General features: G+C 38.9%; 1 protein-coding gene across 1 annotated transcript in view; it reads right to left on the bottom strand.

Moving 5' to 3' along the window:
* Nucleotides 1–427: 427 nt before the first annotated feature.
* Nucleotides 428–27,101, bottom strand: part of LOC137274249 (uncharacterized) — a 47,123-nt gene continuing 20,449 nt past the window's right edge. The window contains exons 19-53 of the mRNA XM_067807336.1: nt 25,122–25,285; nt 23,419–23,618; nt 22,400–22,495; nt 21,391–21,448; nt 20,985–21,051; nt 20,352–20,498; nt 19,030–19,104; nt 18,625–18,804; nt 18,059–18,146; nt 17,365–17,463; nt 16,946–16,983; nt 16,509–16,655; nt 16,012–16,132; nt 14,989–15,095; nt 14,100–14,297; nt 13,370–13,483; nt 12,854–12,967; nt 12,256–12,349; nt 11,422–11,496; nt 10,953–11,005; nt 10,610–10,706; nt 9,739–9,873; nt 9,184–9,330; nt 8,546–8,644; nt 8,077–8,192; nt 7,751–7,889; nt 6,851–6,904; nt 5,933–6,066; nt 5,094–5,228; nt 4,664–4,800; nt 4,384–4,523; nt 3,292–3,414; nt 2,963–3,040; nt 2,411–2,558; nt 428–1,821 (exon numbers count right to left, since the gene is read on the bottom strand). Of these exons, the coding sequence (XP_067663437.1) occupies nt 1,679–1,821; nt 2,411–2,558; nt 2,963–3,040; nt 3,292–3,414; nt 4,384–4,523; nt 4,664–4,800; nt 5,094–5,228; nt 5,933–6,066; nt 6,851–6,904; nt 7,751–7,889; nt 8,077–8,192; nt 8,546–8,644; nt 9,184–9,330; nt 9,739–9,873; nt 10,610–10,706; nt 10,953–11,005; nt 11,422–11,496; nt 12,256–12,349; nt 12,854–12,967; nt 13,370–13,483; nt 14,100–14,297; nt 14,989–15,095; nt 16,012–16,132; nt 16,509–16,655; nt 16,946–16,983; nt 17,365–17,463; nt 18,059–18,146; nt 18,625–18,804; nt 19,030–19,104; nt 20,352–20,498; nt 20,985–21,051; nt 21,391–21,448; nt 22,400–22,495; nt 23,419–23,618; nt 25,122–25,285 (4,060 nt within the window). The 3' untranslated portion in view covers nt 428–1,678. The remainder of the gene's footprint in view (nt 1,822–2,410; nt 2,559–2,962; nt 3,041–3,291; nt 3,415–4,383; nt 4,524–4,663; nt 4,801–5,093; nt 5,229–5,932; nt 6,067–6,850; nt 6,905–7,750; nt 7,890–8,076; nt 8,193–8,545; nt 8,645–9,183; nt 9,331–9,738; nt 9,874–10,609; nt 10,707–10,952; nt 11,006–11,421; nt 11,497–12,255; nt 12,350–12,853; nt 12,968–13,369; nt 13,484–14,099; nt 14,298–14,988; nt 15,096–16,011; nt 16,133–16,508; nt 16,656–16,945; nt 16,984–17,364; nt 17,464–18,058; nt 18,147–18,624; nt 18,805–19,029; nt 19,105–20,351; nt 20,499–20,984; nt 21,052–21,390; nt 21,449–22,399; nt 22,496–23,418; nt 23,619–25,121; nt 25,286–27,101) is intronic.

Below are 27,101 nucleotides of genomic sequence, written 5' to 3'. Positions count from 1 at the left end.
GTCTGATAAAATACCATGTACTCCGTTCATAATCCGTGAGCAAGGAGTACAAAAGTCATATTATTCCGCCACGCCTTGGTGACCACGCAGAGAGTGAAAAGCGTTCATCGCCAAGCCTTTAGTAATGTGCACTGCATTGAGATCAGTCAATCAGCTGGTGTCAACATGGCAGCAAGTTGATTCAATGCATATTGTTTTCATTTTATTTAGTAAAACATTCAGCTAGATAAATGCGATAACACATCGTGTCAAGGGAAATACAAGGTTTTATCAGTCCCTCCACACGATGTGATAACTTGTATTGTCACCTGAAAGCTCAGATATAACAGGCCTTTTGAATTTTGGTCATGTTCCAATAATATAATCCAACTTTACATGTAAAGGCTGTGCATGTAAAGTTTGTGGTCTTTGAGTGAAAAGGGAAATATGGTGTTTCAATAATTTATTCACAGTCTATTGACATAGACATGGGCATCTGGCTGTGTTCTTGAGAGAGTGTTTTTTAAAACAAGATAAAAAAAAATCAAATTGGTTTCCAGATTGATATTTACTCTTGGAATAACTTTCCTTGTTTGCAGAGATACATTTCTGAATGCACATAAATCCATGTCTCAAAAGACACTGTTTATTTCATAGTAAATCGCATCAGCAACACCTGTATATAACACAAAGCTTCACAACTGTTTCCTATTTTGGGATAATGTCCATGCAAAAATACAAATATTTGGGTGTAAAAATTGTTTTGGACGGAATGTGGAATATTTCTTTTGGATGGAATATTGTGGAATGTGATGCAAACATTATACATGAATTTTTGGCTGAAGGGACTGCAGAAATGGCAGCCTTACAACTGCTGTTATCAGTGTACACTATATTACTTTGATACTGGCAGAATATTGGCTCTAATGAAACAAATCACTCAACTTTAGATGAGGATATTAAGACAATTACTCCACAGATATAAACAATCAGGTTATTGTCAGTAATTAATAGGACAATTCTCATTGAAAGTTGCATTGTTCAAACTACAACTTACAGAACTCACAGAAACAAGGCACGTTCTGATAAAAATCACACCTATTTAAAGCAATCTGATGTAGGCAAAACAACATGTTGCTTGTAAAAGGTAGGACAGTAAGTGGAGGCAACAGTTCCTCCAATGACCACACCAGTATCACAGAATCACATATATATCACAGTTGTTTCTAAATAATAAATTGGCCATGCATCATTCCTGAAACAGCAGTATTTTAAACTGTATTCCATGATGACCAAAGGTGTTCTGTTGAGCTAACGTGCAACTGTACGTTACATTAATACACAACATGTGGGGGGATTTTCCAGTACCAATTATCAGTTATTCACAACAATCATGCAACTCAGTTAGATCATAGTTCTATTACTAGAGACAGCTCCTCTGAAGAGACTTCTGTCATTCGTATGCAGATCATCAATTTCAGAAGAAAATCCATAGTTTTACATCTCTTCAAAACAACTTGAATGATTGCATGTGATCTTAGGCAGAAGTCCGTCTTCACTGACCACTTGATAGAGACTGTCCTCTTCTCAGGGTGTCCTTGGAGTCACAAATGTTACTGGTACCACAAGCCATCAGTAGATGACATAAATCTTTGTCAAACATGTTCTATGAGATGAGAGAGCCAGGGTACATGCAGCCCTACACAGCCAGTTTATGGGGTCGAGTCTGCAGCTCTATAGCTCTCCTGTAGTCCACCACTGCTTGCTCACGTTTGCCCTGCTTTCCTCGCACATCTGCACGTCTCTTCAAGACCAGAGCATCATCAGGCTGGAGAGTGAGTGCTGAAAACCAACAAATACATGTACTCATAACCTAAAAAGCATACACCAGCAAATTTTACATGTATCTTTAAACTACAAGTTTAAGGATTAAAGTAACATTTCCACTCACTTGTTTCTGGTTAGCTGCAGTCTGCAGTATTACAACTATAACACAACTTCTGAAAAGAGTTTGTGTCAGTGCCTGGCCAAAAATATCTGATATCTGATCCTCACCTCATTCCACTCTATGACAAGTATGAGGTACTTGGGATTGATTTACCATGTCACATACAATGTTATGAAATATGATGTAACTACAGAACAAAATACTTATTCATCACAATCGACCCACTAACAAACATATGAGAGGATGAACGATATAGGTTTACCATAATATAGAATAAACCCATAAATGTCAGCATTGGTAATGTCAAATGAAGTCTGGAGACTCAGTGACTGATGTAATGAGCACTGTTACGTGCCCTTAGCGTACGCTCGTACAATATAACGTCACTGAATCTGGCCACCCAATTCAGGTCAGTTCTTCTAAAAAGCATACATTGCTGTGGACCAGTTCTCACACAAAGTCCTAAGCGTTGATCAGCTTTACCTTTAGTGTAGTCCTTCTCTGCCTTGTCAAACTGCTGCATGGAGGAGTACAGGTTGCCACGATTAAAGTACATGTGGGCCGAGTATGGACTCAGCTTGATGGCTGACCGGAAGTCGGACAGTGCTGACTGGCCATCCTTCAGGAGCACCTGCAACACCACCACCACCATCACATCATCTTACATAGAAACATCTGTGGCAAAATCTGGAAGCTAACTGTATGGGTTCAAGTCTTATTTGGTTCTTGCACCACTCATAAATAAATTTGGAATACATTCATTTCTGGATCTGAAATTAACATTTTTCCCCAAATCTGTGACTAGTAACATTGAGAGAGGATCAGTGACATTTCTAAGTGACAGTTATACCATAAGGTAGGTGGGAATGCTATCTCAGTTTGGGTTTTTTTTGCAGACAAGTGAGAATAACAATACATGTCTAGGTCAGTAACTATTCCTGGAAGCTTTAGAAGAGAAGATTGTAGGTATAATACTCCTGTAATCTGTCCTTGAATGACAGCCATTACACCTCTACAACTGAGAACGAAGCTGACCTTGGTGATAGCTCTGTTGAGGAAGGCGGACTCATCTCGGGGGTTGTTCTCTATACACCGACTGTAGTGCTCCAGTGCCTAGCAACAAATACTTCATATATGAATGAAGACCTCAACATTAAACTCTGTATTCATTTAATAATTTCTTGATCCAGAACTGTCATCACAAAAAGGAAGTTGCTTTCTCATCTTTTTCAACTAATGTTGTATAATTATTGCCATTGTAATTAATAATAAAGCCTGGGAGTTGGCACTAGCTACTGTGCCTTCTTTCAGCTAGCTGTTGACCAGCTGAGATCTTGACCTTTGTATATCTGAAACCAACTGACCTGCTTGAAGTGCCTGGTGTGGAAGTACATGTTGGCAGCGTTGAAGTAGGCGAGAGAGTAGGTTGGATCAAGCTTGATGGCCTCCTGGTAGTCTTTCATTGCATTCACTCGGTCATCCATAAACTGAAACATAGTATTTGCTTGGTCATCCATAAACTGAAACATAGTATTCGCTTGGTCATCCATAAACTGAAACATAGTATTCGCTTGGTCATCCATAAACTGAAACATAGTATTCGCTTGGTCATCCTTCAACTGAAACATAGTATTCGCTCGGTCATCCTTCAACTGAAACATAGTATTCGCTCAGTCATCCATAAACTGAAACATAGTATTCGCTCGGTCATCCATAAACTGAAACATAGTATTGGCTTGGTCATCCATAAACTGAAACATAGTATTCGCTCGGTCATCCATAAACTGAAACATAGTATTCGCTTGGTCATCCATAAACTGAAACATAGTATTCGCTCAGTCATCCTTCAACTGAAACATAGTATTCGCTTGGTCATCCATAAACTGAAACATAGTATTCGCTTGGTCATCCATAAACTGAAACATAGTATTCGCTCAGTCATCCTTCAACTGAAACATAGCAATCGGTCAGTCATCATTCATTGTGTGAAGATCATAGTTTCAGCCTGGACATCCAGTATAGTCTTGTTTTTGAAGTTTGACCATGGTTAAAGCTAGGTAAGTATTTTGTATTCCATTCCTTTCTGTACTTTCATTTTCATTACCTTGCAAGAATATACTGATTTACATACCTGGCCAATAGATAATACAAATGTTAACTACATAGCATTTCTCTGTTTGTTTCACACTGAATACATTAGTGTATAGATTTCTGGGTTAATTTATTGTTTCAGTTTGGAAATCTACGAGTAGCAATAACTAAGGACTCAGCTTTGCCTAGTGACAGTCTGGGATGTAAGACCATCTGGCCATCAGTTTTGATGATACAAGATGAACACTGCCTTAAAGAAGTTAATGGCGTCTACCTTTGATTGTGTCCCCATTCCAGTTTTAACATTAGGATTGTTTTGTGGAACAGGGCCAATAGAACGGAAAGCACTCCATGTATTGACTCACCTGCTGTATGACACCTCTGTTGGTGAGGAGCTCCGCTGTTGCCGACACCTTCACTGAGGCATTGATATCCTGATATGCTGCAAAGGTATCGCTCATCTGGAGGTTCACAATGGCTCGTCCTTCCAAGGCTGGTTTGAATCCTTAAATGGAGATACAGCACACTCGATTATCAAGGACAGATTTATAAGAAAGAATTAAAAAAAGGAACAAAATTAATATAAAAAGGACATTATTCTGTCCACTGGGTACCAATGACGATTGGTCTATAGCATGTACTTACTTGGCTTGACAGTGATGGCTGCCGTGAAGTGTCTCCAGGCCTGCATCAGTTTGCCTGCCACCTGCATTGTGTAGGCTAGATTGACCCGGGCAGCCAAGCACATCGGATCTAGGATCAGCGCTCGCTCATAGTCACGTCTATCAACAAATGTCACAACACAACAGTTTCTCTTATTTCTTTGGTAATAACAACAAGTTTGTTTATTTCATGATCACATGTCTGTCTCATCCATGTTACAAAATTTGAGAACAAATTACATTTTGGTGTGGATATAATTTGAAACAGGCAACTCTTGTATAGTTAACTAGTATACAACCAACGGTTTCGCGAGTTATAATATATGAGTAATTCAGTCTTGTGTCAAAATGCATTTTCAAGCCTCACACCTCAAGGCTGTGTTGTCATTAAAACCATGTGATGTAAATCTGACCTGGCATATTTCAGTCCTTCGTCATGTCCGTAGTCCATGTAAACATTGCCACGACTGATAAGGCCATCCAGGAAGAAGGGTTTGAGCTCGATGCACTGGGAGAAGGTTTTCACTGCTTCCTGTAGTTGCCCTAGTCTGGACAAGTGATTTGGGCAACATTCAATTCATGTGGGATATTCTCTTGATGGCTATGAACCAACTTCCCAAACACGTTCCCCTGCCACTAACAGTTTGTTTGGTTGCTATACATTGTGTAGAAAACAACTATTTCCTGATTAAGGTATGTCTCCCATCTACTTTTCTAGCAGTTGACACAGGGTGGTAATGAGGAAAATTATAATGAAATTTACTTCCGTTTTGTAATCTTTAACAAAAATTAATATGCTCCCTTACTACCCAGTCAGTTCTGAAAACATCCACGGTAGACAACAGCTCCAAATGTTAAGGTATGCCAAGCCCAATATACCAAATATATGACAACAGTAAATATGGTCATTCAAACTAGTGGTTGACAACATGAGCAACAATCCTACTATACTAAAAGGACACAGAACTAGCTCGGTCTTCTTGACAACTCATAAGTAGCATGCAAGGTGCGCACGGAATCTGTTCCTTAAAATTTCGATATAAGAGAAATTTACAATATAACCTATTTTACAATACAATGAAGAAAAGAATTACCTGTGATCTGTATGATCTACCCTATTATTTGTAACAAGTGATTGATAAATTAAATAATCCTATTTCTTTGTCAGATGCTCCATGACATGAACACAATAGTAAAACCTGGTATGTGATAATATGTCAAAGTCTACAGTAAGAGTAAGAGCACGACTCACTTGTGGAAACATAGCCCCAGTGTATGATGAATACGATGGTCCCAGGGACTGAGCTTGGCAGCCATCTGGAAGTCGTACAGTGCATTGCTGTAGTCCCCTCTCTCAAAGTATAGCAGGCCTCGGTTGATCAGCACCTGTCATCGTGTAAACATCAGGTAAATATATGCATGCATTACAAAAACAGATCTGATATCATCCATGTTTTACTAAGAAGATCATAATTTTAAAACAGAGAAAACACTTTAAAATTGTTCTGATAGTTACCAAATGATTATTTGCTCCTAGAAATTTATTTACATTTGGTACGTATTCTTGTTTCTTGTGCACTAATAATCATACCAGCAATATGACCACAGCATACAGTGGAATCTGGCAATTTCGGACTGGTGTGGGACCAAGTCATCTGTCTCGATTTTAAAGCAGTTGGATAGGACAACTTTTGTACCTTACCATGCTCATTGCCACAATGAATTATCTCCCTCTATGAGGACAACCAACAATTTAAATTATTCTTTTCTGTTCTCTAGTTATATTCACTTTATTATTCATACTTTCAAATAAGGGCATACGATAAGAAGCAAATTTGCAAAGCAACAATGGAATTCATTTGATGATTGTATTATTAATGATATACAAGGGCTAGGCTGATTCTAAATTAGTTCTGAGGCATTTGACCCCTTCATGTTTCACCTGTCATGTAAAAACCACTTGCTTAAACACTCAGTTTGGTTAAAAAAAAAACGCTAACATTTGTGGAAGCATGATGGAAAGCCAAAACAAAACAGAAATCATAGCAGGGCCAGTATGCCATTGCCACAGTTCTACTTGTCTGAATCTGTGTGAGTGAAAACCCTACCAACATACATCAACACTTTCTCCAGTACTGGAGTATCAGACTCAGGTACAGACTTCCATTACCTTCAACATAAGCTGTTCTCCCACCAGCAGTACAATGCCATAGTCCATCAGCGCCTGTGAGGGAGGAAATATACTTCAGTCAGAACCTACTGGTACAAGATCATTCATGGCCATTTTGTGGTCGATACAACTCAAAAGAATTAGAAGTGACCAAATTGTAGAATTCATGTGTGTACCATTCATTACTTACAGGAACTACTTTTGGATCAGAGTAACATAATTTCTTGTTTCACAAATCTGCTTCCCACTTTGTGACTTCTACAAAACTGTAGATCTTGGAAGAACAATAATTATCTCCAGTAACCTTATGTCTCAAAATCTGAAGCTAATCAGGCAAAAGTATATTCATAGTGTGAGTGACCGAAGTATTCAGACAAGCATGTCTTGTTTCTTTTAGTCAAATGCAATGAATTAAAGTTCTACTATTTTATTGCTGTGGATATTTAGTACATCCTGCAGTTACATGGCACTTTGGCATCTAAATCCAAAAGGGTATGCTTGGATCTATGGCAGTTTCCTTTCAACAAATATCAAATTTCCAAATAAAGTTGGAAAATAAAGAAATGGGGCTGAATTGTTTCAGAAAGCTGACATTCAACTGGCTCAAGAACCTTGTCATTCTTAACCTTGTCTGATTAGTCAAATTTGGCAAAGGGATCCATCTAAAACAACCTTCCATGGGGGTCTCAGCAGATTTTCATGCACACTGAGTGAGAACAGATTAATGTTGTTTAGTAATATTCCATCAATATCATACTGGGGAAACCAGAAATGCACTTCATGCATTGTACTCATCTGAGGAATCGAATTTGGGTGTTTGGCATAACCACTAGGCTACTCCTTCACTCCTTCGTGCAGAGATACAATATATTGAGGCAAGAGATCTGACAGAACTGTCACCTTGTGGTACTGTCTGCTCTCCTGGTAACACACTGCCCTGTTGAAATAGGCTAAAGGACAGGTGCTGTCTATACTGGCTGCCTTGCTCAGGTCACGGATAGCCAGCTCATATGCCCTGATGTGATACTTCAGGGCACCTCTGGAAAGAAATGGCATCAGCTTATCATTGCACTGACAAGAATACAAGCTAAAAAAACATAAAGTGATGAGTCTAAAGACATTGACAACAAAGATTTGTTTCAATCTTACTTCAAACTTCAAGGACCTTCTTCATATAACCATTCTGAACACTGGTTCCACATTGGCTGCTATGTTACAACACATACCTGTAGAGGTATGCCCTGACACTGTTGGGCTGCAGCTTGATGGCCTCGTTACAGTTGAGGATGGCCTTGGTGTAATTACCCTTCAACCCATAATAGCAGGCTCGACTCAGGTAGGCCTACAACGTACCACAGAATTGTCAGATTGGCATATTTTCTGAGATGTTGATTAATTCTCAAACGAATTGTTCTGGAAATTTGTTTAGATTTGGCACGTATGTATGCTTCTTGTGCACTAATAATTATCACAGCCCTATGACATGAGCACAATTTAAACTCCCATTTATATATCGCCAATGTCTTCACAATTACAAAGTCGTTAATCCTCACCATGCCATTCATTTCAACATCTTGTCAAACAAGCATACCTTATTTGTGACTTATTCTACCCCAGTTGTGTGTTATTAAGAACTATCAGTGCAAGTCTAGACTACTTAAATGTTGTAAAGTGTTGCAAGAGTGCAATACAAACCTGGAATATCTTGGGGTTTATGGCCAGTGCCCTGTTGAAGTCTTGGATGCCTTTGGACTGTTTCAGTTTGATCCTAGCCAGACCTCGCTGGTAGAAAGCCTGTTGGAGAGCATACAGAGTAGACAACACAGTGAGCACACATTTCATTATTGTGAGTAAGAATGACTAGCAAAAGATATCAGAAGGCAATATCAGATTCATATCATGAGAGGTTGTAAATATTCAAGGGTGCAGAAGGCAGTCCAGTGGTTTGTTTGCACAAGCACAGCTCCAAACCAAGGTGTGTGATAACATATTTTACCACACAATTCTCCTTATACTTAGCACTGACAACATGCACAGGGAACTAGATACCAAATCAAAACTGGACCAGATAATCCAGTGATATAGTGAGCATAGATCTAAGCAAGCAGGATACCATGTCACGCATCAACCAGTGTGTCTGACCATCCGATCCTATTAGTCACCACTATCGACAAGCATGGGTTATTGAAAACAAATTCTAACTCGGATCATCTTTTCATTATTACAAAAGCAAATTATCTGCATGATATAATTTTATAGACATAAATGCCAATGGTAACACTCCCACTGGGTAATTAGCACTATGTACATGTAAGGGTGAAAACATGACGTACCTCAGCATAGTTGGGATCAAATTTGATGGCACTGTTGAAGGCTTCATATGCTTCAAAGTAGTTACGCAGCTCGTTATGACAAACACCGCACAGGAAGTGAGCATCTGCTGTCTCTGGTGGCCATGGATCTCGGGGACGCCATGGTTTCTGGAAAATAACATATCCATACAGAAGTTGTCAGCAGTTGTAATCCAGTATAGTATTTACTGTTTGTTTAATCCCTCATTACATAGGTATAGCAAAGATATATTAAGCCAATGATCAGTAGCATTATCCAGTGAGTATGACACACTTAATCAGCCAGGGTACAGTCATGAATGGCCTATAACATATAGCATGTACATGATTTAGGATTAGGACTGCATTCTGATCCTTCTAATCCTCTACATGCTTTATTATAGAACTTATGTATGTGAAGTCAGCTGGTCTACTGGAAATTAACTGCTGATACACTTCTTCTTTCCTGGGCAACTGAAGCCAAGTCTCTGGTTTGGACACTTTAACCACTGTCTCTAATCAGAACATTCTGACTGCTATACCACTTCTTCTACTCACAAACTGGACAAGGGCCATCTCAAAGCTCGCAATAGCATCCTTGAAGTGCTTCGCCTTCATCTGTGTCTTGCCCAGCAACATGAACAGACTGCCCACTGGTTTCACACGTGTGGCATTCTTCAGGGCATCGATAGCCTACAGGTATAAGCTCATGTAGGATTGATCAAGAGAAATGTTAATACATTTATTGAATTCTAATCAATGTAACTGAGGAACAAATCAAGGCTTTGCCCAATACCTTCAGATGTTTGGGTCATCATGACCTCTAGTGAGTTATAAACATGTCAAATGGGTGTTGTGTTTTGTCATTTTCTAAAGAATCATAATGCTCAGGCAAAATATTTATATGTCCTACAGGTGGCATCATAGTTCACTTTATGGTATTAGTGCCGGCTGTATTATGAATCATGACTCAACAATGTGTGTCCTTTCTGATACAGCTGGGAAATGTTTCTCTACATTTATAACACGAACTATGCAGGATTCCTGCATCAATTTTGTTTCAAATGTCTACACTAGCCTGTAACATATTTTTGTTTATGAGGCATTTATGAACCCTATCTTTTTTTTTCTAATCCTATTTCTGAAAGTCAGCCAACAGATTTCTAGTTTCTTGTGAAATCAGAGAGTGAATATAGTTTAAAAGTATAGTTAGAAACATTCCAGTCATAACTAGGCAACTGGAAATAAGCAGTATGTGGGACAGATCATCTTGTGGTTGATAGCATGAGCAACAGTCCATGGGTATAATGCCTCATGATCAGCATAAATATTTGTCATAAACCAATAGTAGGTTATGTCTGCTGTAGATCTGCACAAGGGTGGTTTCTGTCAAGATACTGTTTGTAAGTGTTCAGAAGTTGAGCCTCACCTTGTCATAGTTTTTGAGGAAGGACTGTACGATGGCCTGCTGGGTGGGTCTTTGTCCCAAAGAACTGGAGGAGTCGTTACTCAGTTCAGAGGCATGTCTGAAGTATACACCATATGGTTATACATGTAATACTTTCCAGATAATTAATCAGAAGAGATTCCAGGCATAAATACAATATTTTCTCTTCCACAAAATATCTCAACTGTCCTAGGGAAATGTTCCAAACTAAGTAAGAATATTGACAAACAGGCCACCATTAGACATTGCACACAGTCAAAAAGTCAGTAGATAATGTACAACTATATTCTTGCATTTAGAAGCTATGGGCAAAGTAATGTCCCACCTGACACAGAAAGCTGCCAGCTCCATGTTTCCCATCTCTAGAACCAGCTGACCCTGGAACAGAACATTACATATGGGATATACATAACAGACATCTTGCAAGAAGTCTTAATATACATGTTCAGCAGTGTTCATGTTAAATGTTTGTGAAAACAACCATGTAATATTAAAACTGGCTACATATTTTAGCTATATGTTGCTGGTCTGTAAATTGAGTCTGGACCCAACAATCCAATGATCGACATCAAAAGCATCTTCCTGTGCAGCTGGGATGCAATAACATGCATCCACAAAGTCACCTGGTGTGACCATCCAATCCTGTTAGTCACTTGTCACATAAAGCACGGATTACTGAAGACAAGTTCTTCCCCTAAGTTTCATGGGTCACAAGGACGCCAACAGCATTACATATCCTCAAGTCTTGAGTCTTGTCTTACATATGTACATATCTGAAGCCTATGTCTACTCACCCTATACATGTAGTAATGCTGGACATCTGGTCTCAGATGAATGGCTCGAGTGAAATCCCTCAGGGCCAACTTGAGCTGGTAAAACAACACAATATACATTCAGAAAACTCCATTTCATTAGAACAAGATTATATGTTGTTTTAAGTATCTGTCGTCAGTATTCCAGCATTATCTTGGCTGCCTGAGAAGAAGTTCTAGGACTGACAAATTGGAAGTTGATATTATGAGCAACCTGCAAGGCCATGTGCCAGTGATGTCATGCAATGAATCACTCAATCTAATCATCAACAGAGACATTGACGTAAATGAATGTATCATACTCAATCCAACAGTCAGAAAATTAGACCAGTGGTCATTAGATTCCACACATCTGTATACATTGTCCAAGCATAGTGGTTAGTGTTTGTTCAAAGAAAAAGACTAAAGTCTATTTCACCAAAGAATAACATTCTAAAATCAATGGCTGTGATATTACCATAATCAAACAACTGCTATAAATGTAAATAATTCTAAGAATGCACTCCCAGTTACATCATGGCAATAAATACTGTATTTTGTCTCTCATCACAGTACAAAGTCATGAGCAATTTAACAGAAGTCCTCTTCACTTTTGCCTATCCATGAACAGTTGTACAGACAATAGTGTCCTGCTGTCCAAGCTTGTCTGGTGTGTGCTAGGGTTAAAAACAGAAATCTTTGCCTTGCACATTTTGTTAGTTTGTCACTGTGTAGTTCATCTTTATCTTCGGTATCTGCTACTGGGTACTAAAGCATTCTATTCAACAGCTGTTAGATGTCTGGGTGTGTCCACACAGGACACTCAGCACTTCTTACCTCATGTATCTTGTGGTAGGCTTCTCCTCGACATACATATGCTCGTACGTATGTCGGCTCAACCTTGATGGCTGAGGTGAACTTCTTGATTGCCCTTATAAAAAAAGGGTTACAAAAATCAGTACATAGATACAAACATACTTCAAACCTTATTATTTCAGTTACAATTTCAGCGGGTGACAGTGATATCTAAAACTTATCACGTTGTGAGTGAATGAATGAAAGTCTGAATGAATGAATGAATGAGTGAACAAACGAACGAATGAACGAATGGACCAGACCTAATTTAGTCACCTCAAACAGACAATAGTGTGCGGGGGACCTCTTCTAATCTGAGTACTTTGACAACTGTATAACAATAGAACCTATTCAGAAAAGCATGTGGAACTACAGACCTGTACTGTACTGGAATCCCCTAGATGGACGTTTGGTGGTGGTCCAAAGTGTATTGAGCTTATTGTGCTAGAATAGTGTTTCATACTATCAGCTACTAGTTTGTACTAGTCAGCTACTAGTTTATTTTTTCAAGCTGTTGTGATAACATAGACTAACTTAAAACAACATATACTCTCCTGTCATCACTTCACAGCAAACCTACCTGTGGTAATTCTCATATTTCTTCATGAAGATAAGTCCCAGGTTGACATGTGCACAGGCTACATCTTTGTTGAGTTTCAGTACACTCTCAAAGTCGGGGATTGCATCCTCGGCTCTATGGAGCAGACAGAGCCATATAGGTGCAGTTCATTTTATATTGAGTTCAAGTTTCCAGCATTCACTGATTTAACACAAAATGCATAACAAAGATGGGAAAGAAGAAAACATTCAAACAAAAACTAACAGACAACTGTTGTACATCAGAAATCACATAATATGTGACTGTGCATCAATGTTACATGTGACATCTCATCACATGAAGGTACATGCACAGAACAGCGTGACCAATCCTCACCACTCTGCACATTAGGTCATTTCATATAGGTGGACAGTGTTGTTCATATATACCCATATACCGATATATGCATGATAGTTGAAATGTTTACATTTCACAAGTAGAATGACTGGACAGCTTACATGAAACAGGGAGGAGAGTTGAGAAATGCTGATGACTTACTTGCCCATGGCACTGTAGAGAATGCCTCGGTGTAGGTAGGACATGATGTTTTCCTCTGTGTCATTTATAAGCAGTGACATGCTGTAGTCCTGCAGAGCTCGCTTGGGGTGGGCCCTGGGAAAACCATCCCAACATTATATTAAACTTGAAAATGTTTTTAAATGTTTGACTACACAATGCCTCTATGAGTTGAGTCAGCTGAACTTGTAAGTAATTCTAAATCTTTGGTATGAGTGAGTGAAGGGTTCAGTCAAGCATATCTGACTGTAGTATCTCAAAAGCAAATACAATCAGTGAGTTCTTAATGCAAACAAATAAAGCACTGCTATTATGTTACTGTCAATATTTTTTGCATATTGATGGTCCTCAAGACCGTGGTATCTGCACCTACAAAGGAGTACTATCATGTGTTAAACTGTGTCCTGTGTTTACATTGGCTAATGGCTTGGAGATGGAAAAGGAATGACACCAAATCAAATTCGTATTGGCCCAAGAATCCACACTTTCATTCAGATTGGCAATCATAATTTGCTCTGGGTTTACCTGAAACAACTTTCTATGGACAAGTCTCCAGTTTATCTCCAGAAGCACCCAATCTAAGTAAAGATCTCATCTTCATTTTAATAAACATGAATTTAAAACAATGATGATTATTCTCTTTCTGATTTCCTTTCCTTTCTACTACACTTGGAGTGTATCTGTTCACTTAATACTGTATGTGTCCACCTACTTGCGGAGTATACAGGCCCTGTGATAGAAAGCCTCCCACGTCTCGGGGTTCAGATGGATGGCAGCTGACATGTCCTCCACAGCTGGGGTCCACAGCTTCTGTTTGGCATATGCCTGACCTCGATACAGGTGAGCCACAGCATTCAGTGGGTCAACACGGATCAAATCAGTGAAGTCATTGATGGCATTGTTCCAGTTCCTGAAGAAATAATCAGGATATAATTTCCATTTTCTTATTGATGACCTTAACAAGTAAGTGATGAGGTTAACAAAACCACTGGAACCTTTACTGGCGAGGTCCATTAAAAGATTATAGTTGAAATCCATAAGTCAGCCCTGTCTCCGCTAAAGCTACAGCTTCTAAATATCAATCAGTTATATTCATACTAAGACAATTTGAGACAAGGCTTCACAATTATGAAGAAATGCTAGTTTGTCAGTTCAAATATGAAGACTAGCCTCTGGACTAAAAACATCACCTCATCACTGATGCTACGCTGCTGAAATGCCACTTAGATTAAGAAGACATATGAAATTTTGCTTTCATTTAAAAAAAAAACAGTATATAATCTGAGACTACCTTTTATTAGTACATGTCAGCACAAGGTGGACAATGTCAGGTACAGGGTGGACCAAGTTGAGACAAGTCAGTACAAGGTGGACAATGTCGGTACAAATTGGAACAAGTCTGAGCAAGTCGATACCAGTCAGTACCAAGTCGGGACAAGACAGTACAAGTGGTATAGGTCAGCACAGGGCCCAGTTCCACGAAACCATCGTGGCATTCCCATACTTTAACACAGACTTACAACCGTCATAGCTCTATGATCACTTTGAGAAACAGGCCCTGGTCAGTACAAGTAAGTACAGTGTTATTCAGTACAACTCACCCGTTATTGAAGTAGTACATTCCATGCTTCATGATGGCATCTGTGCGTGTTGGTAACAGTTTAGTGCACTTCCCATAATCCTCCAGGGCCAACAGCATCTCACCACGCTAGCAACAGTCACATTATACAGTATAACCACACCACTGGACTTACATCTCTATTACAGCCTATTACATCTTCAGCCTGTGAAAAATAACCAGAACCATTCATATCCTTGCTTTGGTTTGAGCTTGATTCATGTGACATGATGGCTGAAATAGCTCCAATCAATCTATTGGAGTACATGACTAACTTAATGATAAGAAAGTGGAAATTTCAAATATTTAAAATGAAGCAATGGTGTTGAATGGAGTCTGGGATATTTCTCATGACAGAAAGACATCAGAAAAGACTAGAGAACACAAATGCAGCATTGAAACATTTTTTCTGAAAATTGGTAACAAAAATGTACAAGCAAGTGTTTTGTATGTTTGTTGTTAAATGGCACACTCAGCAGTATTCCTGCTGAATGGAGGCTGTCTGTACATAATGGTGTCTGGACCAAACAATCCAGGGATCAAAGTCATGAGCATTGATCTATGCAATTGTCACACAACCACATACATGTGTCAACCAAGTCAGAAGAATTTGAATATCAATTGTGACCCGTATTTTCACAGATTTACCAGCAAATGTCAATAATTTCATTTTAGAATTCAGCAATGCTGAAATTTGTCTAAACCAACACCCAAGCCATGATAATCCAAATATGAAAATAGTGAAAGGAACTGTAGTTAACCTAGATATGCATACTCAACATTTCTACATGTGAACTTCACATATTGAACAGCAAAAGAAATGCAGACCTGGATTTTGTTCACATTTTTAAATAGAAGGCATAAACATGAACACTTACTTTTATTTGATTTCATTTTTTAGAAACTTGGATTTCTTTTGCTTTTCATTCTTTATATTTGCATGATATTTGCATGATGTATAATTCTCATCATTGAACTTCTGTTGAAACTGTCTCACACAAAGTACCTGCTCATACATCTCGGCTCGGCGGAAAAAAGCCTCATGGTCGTGAGGATTTAGTTTCAGAGCTTGTGTGTAGTTCACTATTGCCATAGTTATATCATTTTGTCGTCGATAGATTTCAGCCCTGAAACAGAACATTTCAATCTTGGTTGTACTATTTTCAGGGAATCACTGCAGGGGAAAAAGGCTCAAATACACGGGTTCACATTTGTAGAATCAGTGCTTGAAATAATGCTTGCAAAAATGCAGTGTACAAAATTAATAATAAACCCACTTGTTGTATGCAGTCATAGTGCTCATTCAACGTATGATTTAACAATCAAGCAATCAACATATGATTTAACAGAACACTATGTAGATACTACTACCATTGCATATAATGGTACAAAAGAGATTATACATGTCAGACACCTTGGCTTTGATTGTTTTACGGTCAGAGATGGGGCTGCTACAGGCTTCCATTCACAACACTACTTGTGATAATTATACACATTACTTACATAGATCTGTAGGCTCCAGCATGTCTCTTGTTTTTCTTCATGATGAAGTTGAGATCATCCAGTGCCGCCTGTTTCTTGTCTTGGAGGATGTACAGAAGATGGCGGTGCCAGTAGGCATCTAGTAGTAGTGGTTCCAACTGTATAGCTCTGTAACATAGGTAGAACTTCTGTAACACTGGAACTATGGTTGGACAACACAGTGACTTTGTGCTAAATAAACATGGAAGACTGAGCTGTAAAATAAGAACAGGCTGCTGTGTTCTTCCCTTATTAAAAGAAATGAGTGAGTGACATTAGTTTACTTCACTTTAGCAATATTCCAACAATATCATGGTGGGGGACACATTTTGACCATGTTCGGAATCAAACCCAGGTCTTCAGTGTGACATGCAAATGCTTTAACCACTAGGCTACCCTGCTAAAGAAATCAGATTTACCTGTCTAGATCTATAGATGCATTCTTCAATTTACCAATCTGAAATAAGAAACTTCCATCATGTATAATATCAGAATCTCACATATTCTGGTGCATTTATAAGAAATATTAGCTGTATCCAATCTTAGTTGATAAAAATACACAGTCATGTTAGTCAGCTCGCTGTAAATCTAAATGTGAAATGAAGTTGATAGTTCACAACTGTCTGCATTGTGTCAGCTTTAAATCCTCTCCAAGAAGAAATTTATAATGGATTCTAGAGTTAATATGCATGGCAGCCAAATTGAATAAAGCCATATGAGTTAGAATTATATTGATATGAAAATAAAAAGTCCTTATCCCCATTCAAGGACTTCTACAACATTAAGTAGACATGAGACTAAGTATGGGCTTAAACAGACAGAACTCTGAATTACCTACCTTTCTACACAGAGCTCCACGTCTACACAGATCAAATGCTGATGGCTTGTCAGTTGACTCGATTTGGGCTGTCATCTTATCAATCTCTTCATTTAAAATCTGCAGACATCGGATCACATTTAATTAATTAAAAAAGCAGTACCAAGGTTACGAGAGTGAGGAACTGACTAGCCATGTTGGTATGTTGTATTTTGTATAGGCAACGTTTCAACATGGATTCTAATGTTGTTATCAAGCAAGTGAATGCCAAACAAAGACACATAGAAGCAAGGTACATCTCAATGCACTCCACTGCCAAACACTAGTACTTTTGTATCTCAAATAACATTGAATCACTCACGATGCATGGAAATTACCAATGTTTTGCAAATGCAAATTGATAGAAGGGAGATAACTCTAAATCTTTTTTTCTTGTGCCGTTGTGAAATCTACCAATGGCTACGAAAAGACTTGCCTCGCATTCCAATAAATACATTTTGACAAAACGTTCAAATGTAGTCCTGTGGATATAAATACCCATGCTTTCAACAGTTCAAAATTAACATTGAGGTGTATAGTAATAAAAATACATTGTGCCCATGGCCTTTGGGCTCAGGAAACATAAACAAACATTAAGGGTACATGAACCCATTCCCTCCCTCGCAACCAGTGAACAACTTGTACTAGACAATTTTTTAATGCAAGAGAAACTCACCTGAATAATTTCAATATTCTCCTCTGTGTCAGCAAGTGGGTCCAAGGTGTCGATGGTGTCAGACAGCACACTGGTGATAGACTCCTTCCTGCATTCATACATAATGCATGTATGTAGGACATACAGGAACACATGGATAAAAGAAATTTCTTAACAAAATCAGATAAAGTTAATCAAATAAATATAGAAAATCTAGGGGATTTAGATTCATTCCGTGTCTTTGGTAACTGTTATCTGCAATGTCCTGAATACCCTTTCAAAACTGGTACTGATGTGCAATATCAAAACCTGATAAAATGATTACAGTCTTCTGCAGAGACTCCAGGCAATGAATCTAGTAAAAGCACTAAATGTTGTCAAGAAACATTAACAAACATAAAACTGAAGAATGGGTCACATGTTGAGATTAACTGATGAAACTTTCAAGCTGTTTTAAGGTTGGAAATACAAAATCCAAAGTTGATAAACTTTAAGGCCTGTTCTAGTCTAAACATTTACATTCAAGGCATTACATGCCTGAGTGTAGGGTGATGCAAGACTTATGTTTAGGCAGACAATCTGTGCACCTTTTCTTGGCTCGTTCCTCCTTGGTTATAGACATTGTTTCTGTATGAGTGTGTGTGTCTGACTGGAAATCAAAATAGTTGCCTTCTTCTACATCAGACCCAGTTGGAGTTGGTGGGAATACCTGGTCAAACCACACATTCCAGATGTCCCGTGCCCACTCTCTCTCATCTTCACCTGGCCTGGGGAAACAGTACAGCCACATCAAACATGGTGAACCATATGATCACGATGCTTCATTTATGAATTGGGCATTTTTTATAAACCAATGTGAATCATGAATTTGATCTCAGATTATCAATTCTAAAGTCCTTCTGGAACCAACTCTGCATAGAATTCCAGCACCTTATAAATCAGGGATCTTCAGGCCATTATTCAATACATCTTAGTGGGAGTGTACGACTTACGTGTATCTCTTCTGAGTTTTATATGCCTCAAAGTCAAGAATGTTTGGAAGACTAGAGCGATGAGACCTCACATGCCTGGAAATAACACAAAATGCATGTTTAACAAAATACATGAATAGTGATGCAATAACAATGAAAAATGGCAAGATCTATTGAGAGTCGGATTTTAATTTGTCACGAAGTATTTTTGTAGTGTACTTGAACAAGAGTAAGCTGTTGACACAATAGAACTCTTCTTGGGGATGTACAGAGGAGCTTCAAGAACAAATAATGAAAATGATTTTATGAGTTCTACAACTTTGCCATTTAGAATGAATATTGGTATATTTGACCATCCAAACCTTGGAAGTGTAAGAAAGTATCATTGTCAGATACTTGATTATGTCTGAGAAAATGACTTACAATTTCAAAGGTTTCTGTGATTTTCAAATTTGACATTTGAATTGAGACCAAAAGAACCACTTCCTTTACATGTTTGATTTTCAGATCCACATCTTGCTTTTCAGCTATTTACAACAATCTGGGGGACATAGTTATGTATTTTCAACAATCATCATTGATGTACAGTGAGTGAGTGAGTGAGTGAGTGAGTGAGTGAGTGAGTGAGTGAGTGAGTGAGTGAGTGAGTGAGTGAGTGAGTGAGTGAGTGAGTGAGTGAGTGAGTGAGTGAGTGAGTGAGTGAGTGAGTGAGTGAGTGAGTGAGTGAGTGAGTGAGTGAGTGAGTGAGTGAGTGAGTGAGTGAGTGAGTGAGTGAGTGAGTGAGTGAGTGAGTGAGTGAGTGAGTGAGTGAGTGAGTGAGTGAGTGAGTGAGTGAGTGAGTGAGTGAGTGAGTGAGTGAGTGAGTGAGTGAGTGAGTGAGTGAGTGAGTGAGTGAGTGAGTGAGTGAGTGAGTGAGTGAGTGAGTGAGTGAGTGAGTGAGTGAGTGAGTTGGGTTTTACGTTGCCTTTAGCATTATTTCAGCAATACTTGAAACGAGTATGGGGAATAGAGCCCGGTTCTTCAGTGTGATAAATCAAAACTTTACCCAGTAGGCCACACCACTGCTCCCATACACCTACCCCTCAGCAGATCCCAATACTGCCCACATACAGTTTCTTGGACATTGAAGAATTTTAATGACACAAAGATAGGTACAGTTTCATAAAGAAAATGAACAGAATAAACATGGATGGGTATCATATACACAGTAACAGGCAAAAAATAGAGTAATAATATTTAGTCTTGTTTGACTGACATATTTTATCAAATTATCTCATTTTTTTTTCTTTTCTCCTCAGTTCGTGTTCTTGGCTGCAGCTAGACCTTAGAAACATAGGCACTACCTTGGCACTCTGAGTTCCCACTCGATGACCCTGTTGACTCGAGGGAGTGAGCCCCACCTGGAGATAGGGGTGGACGGACTAGCCAAGAACCTCTGGATGGACTCAATCCTGGACATGTCAACAGGTCCTTTGCGCTTAGCCTTCTTTCTGTGGATCAGATTCATGAGTTGTTTTACAAGTAGCAACAAAATAACAAGTTAAAACCCGTTTAAGGAAATAAATTGTAAACCATGTTGTGCTGAAATGCTCTCAACAGAAAATGAGAGAATAACAGTAATTTCTTAAAGAGTACATGAGTAGAATGTAAAATAGTTTGATAGGACTTGAACACAAATGTCATCTGAATGACAACAGCTTGTAAATCCAATTACGGTGAAAATACAGAGAGGTATTGCTTTCTTGAAATGGTACTATAGACATAAATATCCTACATAAAACAAAGGTATTCTCAAGTAATTATGACGTGAAAGAAAATAAAACATTTTCCTATGCACTGGTAAATTTTTAAGGCCTTTGGAAAGAGAATATAGATCAAAGTCCTATGCTAAACAAACACAAACATCAAATTCAAAGCCTCATGAATCATATGGGATCTTTAATATATTAACACTATGTCATCTATGTATGACCTACTTTTTAGGAAGAATGACATAGTTCCTCCCAGCAAGCAGGGCGAGTTCAGCAGGGGTCAACTTATCCTCTGGAAGAAAAAATAGTCAACAGTATCATGTGCTGCTCTTTCAAGGAAGATCTACATAACTGAGACAAACAGTTGAAGGTGTGAAGGTGCCTCAGTCACACCTTCCTTAAGTATACAGGTTTCTCAGTGCCATACCTCAGCCTCTGGGTTTCACCACAGTGGAAACTATCTGAGGCCTCAGTTTTCTATTAAATTATATATGTGTCTTTTAATTTTCCAATTTTGGTGATTTTTGTTTTTTTTGCTGTATTTGAGGTCAGTTCAGTCAGTTGAGGATTTGTTCACTGTTTATATGTAGGCCTGCTACTGTACGTTCAGGACTATTGTGCTGCTGCCTACCTTTAGGAGTCTGTGGTATCTTGAGGATGTCTGCTTCAGCCTGCTCCTCCTCCACAACCTGGCAACAATCAGGGGCCACACATGCATACAACCGACTAATCTTTCAACTCAATGGAATTGTTGTGTTTGTTTATTTATTGTTTGACCAGATACTCAGCAATTTACAGCTTTAACCTCTAAACAGCCCACTCTGAACCTGATAAACCAGGCTAGCTATTCTCTAAATGTTTGTAACACTACAAACTTCTTAATCCCATTCTTGACACACTGGCTATGATCAAAGGTAAGAGTTCTTAAGGCTATGAATGTTTCGAGAATAAGGGCCCTGTGTGTGATGCGATGAGCAATGCCCCATATTGTAGACACATACTGAAATGGAATCACCCATATCACAGAGCCTCAGCTGACTTATACATTCACTTCTCTCTGTGTGCATTAGTTGCTGGAAACCTACTCTTAACGTGGATTTCTCACAGGATGGAATTTGTTGATCATAGGTATGCAACCAATTCAAGTTATTACAAATCCGTACCAGTTGTATTTTCACCTTGAATTAATAAAGACAATAAGAATGGCTATGTATAAAGTGCCTGTTTCCACTCACTTGTGCATGCTCAAAGAGCTAATACAATATAACCCAAGCTGTGTGTTAGACACTAGAAGGTTATAGTCACATGACTTATCCCTCTGGTTACCCATTTTCTGCTGGGTTAACAAAGGCAATTTTGAACAAACTCTACATGGTGAGGTTACATGTATCACATGTGCAGCAAAATGCGTCATGACTGAAGTTCCAGAAACTGCCAAAAGAAATCATCCATTCAAGGAATCTCTGCTCCCATTGCTGCCTACCTTCAATGATTGTGACCTGAACTCTGTGTACAGGACAACCCATAACTATATTACCTCTAAATTCATTGTGTTTACATATCTATGTCCAGGAAAGTGACTTACTGTGACTGTGTCTGAAGTAAATGTTGTTTTTTTTGTGCATCTGACTCCATCTTACCTCCTCCTCCTGCACCTCTACTTCTTTAGCAGGAGACAAGACCTGTTGCTGGCGCTTTATCTTCAGCTGACGGATCTGGTACTTCTGCTCCGAGATCTGATACACAGAATGACAGAATATGAAATATGTATTACAAACAACATTCATGTTGCCATGGTTACAGTAAGCAATAGATATAGCAAACGAGAAACAATATCAATCTGGAATTTGTGAACATAATTACTGAAATGTAAACAAACTTTACCCACTTGAAGACAAGGAGTGAGTTTAGTTTACAATACTTTTAGCAATATTCCAGCAAGATCATGGTGGGGGCACATCAGAAATAGGCTTCATGCATTATACCAATGTAGGGAATCAAAGCGAGAAAAGGGAAAGCTTTAACCATTAGGCTACCCAACTACACCAGTGACAAGAGGCGGATGTTGCAATAATTTTTTTTCTTGAACCATTATAGTGCACACAGGAGATGAAAATTCACTTTCCACTCATTGGCTACAGAGTATGATACGATTCAGCAAATACGACAGTCTTGTCAAAGAAAATCAGCAGTCAATAATATGTGCAGTAAGCTATCCCTAAATGTTAATGACATACTGAGTCTGGCCACATACTGGGAGCCAAAGATGTTCTTTGGTTGTTTTTTATTTTTTTCAATGGCAACTTTATGGCAGTGTTTCTTTATATATTTTCGGGTTTCCTCCCACTGTACTATTCAAAGCTGGTGATGAAAACTGGAAAATGTTAAAGGAACACTTGAATGTTCAGGTGTTCCTTTATTTGTTTCTCTCAGTTTACAAAATTAACAAAAATACAAAAATAACATGGACAAGAGTACTACAGGTTCTGGGCCCTCTTTCACAAAGCTCTCATGGGAGGTAGGAATGCTATGAGGATAGTTATGAGATTTTAGGTGCAGAGAGTGTTGTGAAATGGGGCGCAGTATGTTAGAGAATGACAATGACATGTTAGAGACGACAAAAACCTTGGTTCTTCTGTTCTGACCCCCGTCCACTCACCTCCTTCATAGCAGTGTTAAAGTCCTGGGGGACCAGCACCGTGTCATCCTCCTCCACCATCATCCGGGGCTGTGACTGTGACCTTCTCAGTGGCATCACCAAGGGAAGTATGTCATCAATTGTTGGCTGATGGCCATGGTCAGAGTGAGGTGTTGATGGTGTTGCAGCATCACCATCTGCAGCTGATGTAACAGCTTTGTCTGTAACATGCAATTGCCTGATTTGTGAACAAAGACAGTCCCTGACAGATACTAGCATGTATGTATCTTCCAAAACCAAACCTATTTATTTTCTTTATATTTATATTATATTTAGAGGTCATTCTCTTAAACCACCTACAATCTGAAATACCTCTCAATAATAATAACCAAAATATCATGACAAACATTATAAGTTGCATGCTTCTCTCATGGGTAATGTAGTCTGATATACGCCTCTTTGAAGCAGTGGCACCTGAGCCAGTAGGCAAGGGATGACACTGGGACAAAAAGGTGTACATCAGACTGGATTACCTGAGGGAGAAGCACCCAACATATTTACCTTTCCTCCATATTACATGTAAAAAACGTCATTTAATTTTATTTGGAAGATCAATCAGCTCACTACAAACTTTGTGACACGTGAATAAAAAGGCGTCTGCCTCTTGACTAGGATTTTAAAATCAGTGAAACATATTCTGACAAGCTTAAACCTGCTATAAAAATGGTTAATTATGTTTATATTTAGTGTACAAACGATATAATGTATAAATTATTATGACATCATACGAGTGTTGGTGAAACAGTTTCTTGGCAGAGTTTGGCAGTTACTGTGGCAATATTTTGTCCATTTGTCACCCTTCTGGCAGGGGTGACACAGAAACTTCTTAAGGCAACATTGACCAATGAAATCATAGCATTTTACATGAAGGAAAGATAGAAAGATGTCGTTACTACCCCAGACAATGGATGAGTGCATCCAACTGGTCCCTGCTCCACCTCTAGGGAGGTGTGATTCATTCTTCTAATCCCAATTTACACAACTTGCCCCACTTTGATCTCCTAGTCCTTCCTCTACCTTTGAATGTGAGGATCTTCCTCAAATTCAAATCACCACAAAATACCCCTTTTCTGATCTCATGGTCCCTCCTCTGACTCCCTTGGGTGAGGGTCTTCCTCCAAAGCACATAACCACAACTTACCCCCTTTCTGATTTCCTGGTCCCTCCTCTGCCTCCCTTTCTGATTTCCTGGTCCCTCCTCTGCCTCCCTCGAAGTAAGGATCTTCCTCTAAGTACATAACCACAACTTGCCCCCTTTCTGAACTCCTGGGCCTAGATTTTCTAACATCTCTTAGCACAAAGACAGTCATAAGTGCCATACATTTACATAACTTACGACTACCTTGGCACTAATAGAGCTTTGAAAATCTAGAGCCTGATCCCTCCTATGTCTCCCTTGGTACGAGGAACATCCTCAAAAGCACATTACCACAGCTTACCCCCTTTTCTGATCTCCTGGTTCCTCCTCTGCCTTCCTTGGGGTAAGGATCTTCCTCCAAAGTACATTAACACAACTTGCCCCTTTCTGATCTCCTGGGCCTAGAATTTTTAACCTCTCTTAGTGCTGAGACAGTCATAAGTGCCATGCATTTACATTAACTTATGGCTATCTCTGCCTCCTTGGGGGTAAGGATCTTCCTCCAAAGCACATTACCCAAACTTACCCCCTTTCTGATCTCCTGGTTTCTCATCTGCCTCCCTTGGGGTGAGGATCTTCCTTCCACTGTAGGGGTCAACCTTCCCAGCCACAACCTGCTCCTCCCAGTCCCTCCGGGCCTTTACCAAGGCTGTAACATCCTCACTGGAGTGGTACCGGCGATGGAGGACTCTGTTACCAAGACAACTATGTTACCTCAACCTGCTTGTCTGTAACTTATGTTATATTTGAGGTAACACTTTCTCAGTAAAATACAGATCTTAATATGTTTGCTAGGTCTGAACCCACACTCTCAGAGTCAGACACCTAATCATGAGTGTGGGTTTGAATCCTGGATAGGACACTACCTAACAAAAAGTATCAGGATCTGTACTTTACCAAGCACAACTTATCTCAATATAACATAAGTGATATTTAACCACTTTCTAAAAGACACTGTGTATTCAAAACCTGCAGTTGTTCAGATACCACTGTACACCAGCAAATACCCCATCAACAAAACTTTAATAGGTACACCATTATCATTTCAATTTCCAGTGCTAACACTTCATCATGAGAGTCTGCAAGTTGTCACTGTTACGGGATCATGTCAACCAATGATTAGTGAGTGAGTGAGTGAGTTATGTTGCTTTTATCAATATTCCCACAATGTCATGGCAGAGGACACCAGAAATGGGCTTCACACATTTTGTACCCATGTGGGGAATCAAACCCAGGTCAGTGGATTGATAGGCTACTGGATTGATGATTAAAAAGTGTGAACCTCCATTACTACTGTTGGAAAGGAAGACAAATCACAACTGGTCTTAGTTATTGTCAATCCTGGTATTTATTGTCAGACACGATGAGTAGTCATGGTTACCATCCAGACTATGTTATTGTTGCCCTTTAATAAAGTCTGTAATAATGAAGTGACGTTCATGCTCTGTTGCTCCTCAGATGAAGCCTTACTACACACAGTAATAAATAATATCCTCAACAGAAATTTTCTCTGGTAAACTTGCAAGAACATGCACATCATCAGTATTGCTGATTGTCTTTACTAAACTATTATCATTGCACAGATGTAGCGTGCCTGATGATTATAGACACTCTTCAATGTGATGTACAATCTACCCCACAACAATTCAATACCTGGAACTATTTGTCAGTACACACCTCTACATAAAACACCTATGCTATCCAACACACATTTTAAAAATAAAATCAAAAGGTGTAATTTCTTATCCACAATCAGATGTTGTTAATCTAGACCCATTCACACAAACACTACCTGTCTGACAATCATTAATGTGACTACTCACATCCATACATACAACACTAGCAGATTGTGAATTACTTCATGTTAAACCAAACATTTATTAATCCAGGCAACTCCCCTGGAAATGCTGATGTCTGAGTGATCAGTCTGTTACAGTCACAATATATGGTTATCTCTCCCAAACTAACACAGAGTAACACAAACTTTAGCTTGGATCGTCTTGATCTGTACAAGTACATTGAAAACAATGGAATCATTGCAACCCATGGACTTCTAAGTGTTTGTTTGTATCAGGTGTATTAACACTGAACTAAGGCAGATTTCAGCTGTGACCTGCATATAATACAGTCTGATCCTAAATTTCAGTGGTTGATATTACGAGCAACAGTGTTTTCAGATATGCTCTGGAAACAAACGATATCCTCACTTGAACCTAGGACAAATATGTGTTCCTTTAACACATATGAGAATACAAGAAAAATCAAAATATCATAAGCAAAAGGTACAAAGTCAGTACATGCCTGATGTGCATGCCAAGTTTCTCAACTGCTGTATATTGAATCATGCAAGAGTTGCTTCAAACATATATATTTTCTAAAACTTGTGTTGGTAAACAAACATTTTATGCTTACACAAATACTGCCCCAAGTAAGAGTTAGGCTCAGATAAGCTATGAAACAAAACATTGATATACCAGATATACCAACAAAAAAGATCCAGTTTCTA

This window comes from Haliotis asinina, chromosome 2 (genome assembly GCF_037392515.1).
Source record: "Haliotis asinina isolate JCU_RB_2024 chromosome 2, JCU_Hal_asi_v2, whole genome shotgun sequence".
In the NCBI taxonomy this organism is placed as follows: domain Eukaryota; kingdom Metazoa; phylum Mollusca; class Gastropoda; order Lepetellida; family Haliotidae; genus Haliotis; species Haliotis asinina.
Note: the sequence above shows the minus strand (reverse complement) of the source record. Positions and strands in the feature narration are given on the sequence as shown.